The sequence below is a fragment of the Xylocopa sonorina genome, chromosome 6 (assembly GCF_050948175.1).
Source record: "Xylocopa sonorina isolate GNS202 chromosome 6, iyXylSono1_principal, whole genome shotgun sequence".
Lineage (NCBI taxonomy): Eukaryota > Metazoa > Arthropoda > Insecta > Hymenoptera > Apidae > Xylocopa > Xylocopa sonorina.
Window position 1 is genome coordinate 8370039 of NC_135198.1, and position 2260 is coordinate 8372298.

Sequence of the window (2260 nt, forward strand, 5' to 3'; positions counted from 1 at the left end):
TATGCAGCTATAAATCGACTACGCGTCATGGCACTGCATTGTTCCGTACGTAAAAACAGGAACGTATGGCCAAACCCGAACGATAACAAGCGTACACAAAATTTACAGCTGCGCGGCAACTATTCACTCCCGCGAGTGAGCATCGATTATGATTTCTAACGTAATTTCTCTCGATATTCGCGAATGTCCAACACACGATTGCTTATCACGCTGTTTTTGTTTTTTTTTTTTTCATATCACACCTCTATGCCCGCGTTTGAACGTTTACCTTTCTGTATCAATATCTGCTCCACGTTCAGATGCGGCGGTTCCGTTCGTGTATGCCACACGTACACCTACGCACGTGAACATTATTGTTTTATCGATCGCATGATCAGGTCGACGAAGAACAATTTGTGAAACATGCGAAGACATGGTATACCTTCGTGCAACAGTCTGCCAAAGGTTCCAGCTCGTCCCTGGTGACGATCTGGCGTAAGATCTCGCTCTCCTGGTAACCACCGTCGACATCGTACGAGAAAAGAGCATCCGGATGCTCCAGTAGAAGCCGAAGGTTGATCGCGAACCCTGCCATGTCCAATGGAAACGGTCGATCCGGCTTCCAAGCGGCGTTGAAACCGATTACCTTATTAGTAGAGTTATCACAAATTGGTTTCTCCACCATCAGACCGCCGACCAGGCCTACGGGCCACACGCCAACCTTCTTTATTTTCACCATCTGAAATACGCGCGAATTATATAACGTTTGCGTGACTCTAATTGCTCGACACGAGTCGTTAACAATTTTAAGAACAGTCACTTCATCCTGCGATCGAACGTAATATAATTTTGTTAAGAAGTTCTCTTACGAAACAAGACTACGTAGGAATATTGTGACATCTGAAACAACTATCAAAACTTAATCCTGTACAATTTTCGATCGTATGGAATACGAATACGAATTCGATGAACATAGAACCCCTGATCGTACGATTATAAACCCTGCTTTTGAGATGGTAATAGCGAGAGCAAAAATCCTGGGACATTGCACTGGAGAAGATTAACGTTCGACGTTCTCACCTCGTGAAACAGTTTAATGGCATACGTATTGTCGTCGTCTGCGAAATACACGATCCCTTTGTCGGTCGGTTTCAGATTTTTTCGAAGCCAATGCAACGCGGCGTTTCGTTGCTCGACGCCTCGTGGTTTCTTCCAATTCGGATCGTTTCGACCCAGCTTATAATTAGGCGGGGTCGCCACCGCTAAGTGGGTGTAAATCAGACCGCTGTTCCCTAAGAATTGCATGACCAGGTTCGTCTTTTTTGGCGCGTCCTCGACGACGATCCAGTGGAAGTTCGGTACATGCAAGAACGTCTGCGACAAACGCGTCAGCTCGGCCTTTTGCACGGGCCTGGAGAACGTCGGCGTGATCGCATAAATAATGGGCCTCTCCAGTGGAACCTGTTTGCCTTCGTTGAACACACCGTGCCCCTCTAGCCTTTTAATTATGCTGTACGTAAGCTCGTACATGGAGCGCTGCTCGATCATCACCGTCTCCAATTTATCTCCGAGCTCCCGCCATTTGTAGCCATCTTGGTAATCTATTGTGGAACAGAACAATTGTAGGTACGCGCGTCTGTCGCAAGCGACGAATTAATTAGCAATTCAAATAACTCGAATGGAAAGTTAAAAAAGAGCAACGTGAACAAAGTTAAAAGAAACTTGAACGTCGCGGGAAGCATGCGTAGAAGTTACAAGATAGATTGCAAAGTTACGGATGCGCATATGCCTCGTGCCTGGCCCGCTGGAGCAGACGCAGACTCAAAATTGCACGAACGTACGCGATGAACACTTACATATGAAACTTTGAAGTGCGATCACGAGTACCAGGAACAGTATTAGAAAGCCTCTGTTGTAACGAAATCCGCCCAACATGTTAAACTGAGAATTCAATTCGTCGGTAAGAAGCAATGGTTCGGTCATTGTTACCGCGCCATGGCACTACTTTGCGATGTCTACCGAACTTATTATCGCCACAGCCTACTTATATGCGATATCTCAAAGCTGCGCGACGAAGGACACTGTTAAGTTCGCTCAGAAATGCTCGAGCAGCCTCAGACTCCTACGATTCTATCAGCGGAGCTAAATTATGTAGCTACGACAAGTAGCGCAGACAAACAGCGTTTCCGTTCTACTCGCACAAGATCCACTTATAACTTCGGTAGGAGCGTAGGAAACACAGGACGTCGAGGCTAGATTCATCGTAAACTTCGCCGCTAAA

The 2260-nt window shown here is 46.3% G+C and overlaps 1 protein-coding gene across 1 annotated transcript; it reads right to left on the bottom strand.

Annotated features, from left to right (window-relative positions):
• Positions 1 to 210: 210 nt before the first annotated feature.
• Glcat-i (Glucuronyltransferase I) lies at positions 211 to 2013 on the bottom strand. Its single transcript, XM_076896494.1, has 4 exons — positions 1836 to 2013; positions 1060 to 1580; positions 422 to 718; positions 211 to 335 (listed from the first exon to the last, which is right to left on the bottom strand). Exons 1-4 carry the CDS (start codon positions 1960 to 1962, stop codon positions 237 to 239), a joined length of 1044 nt encoding a protein of 347 aa, XP_076752609.1. The 5' UTR covers positions 1963 to 2013; the 3' UTR covers positions 211 to 236.
• Positions 2014 to 2260: the final 247 nt, after the last annotated feature.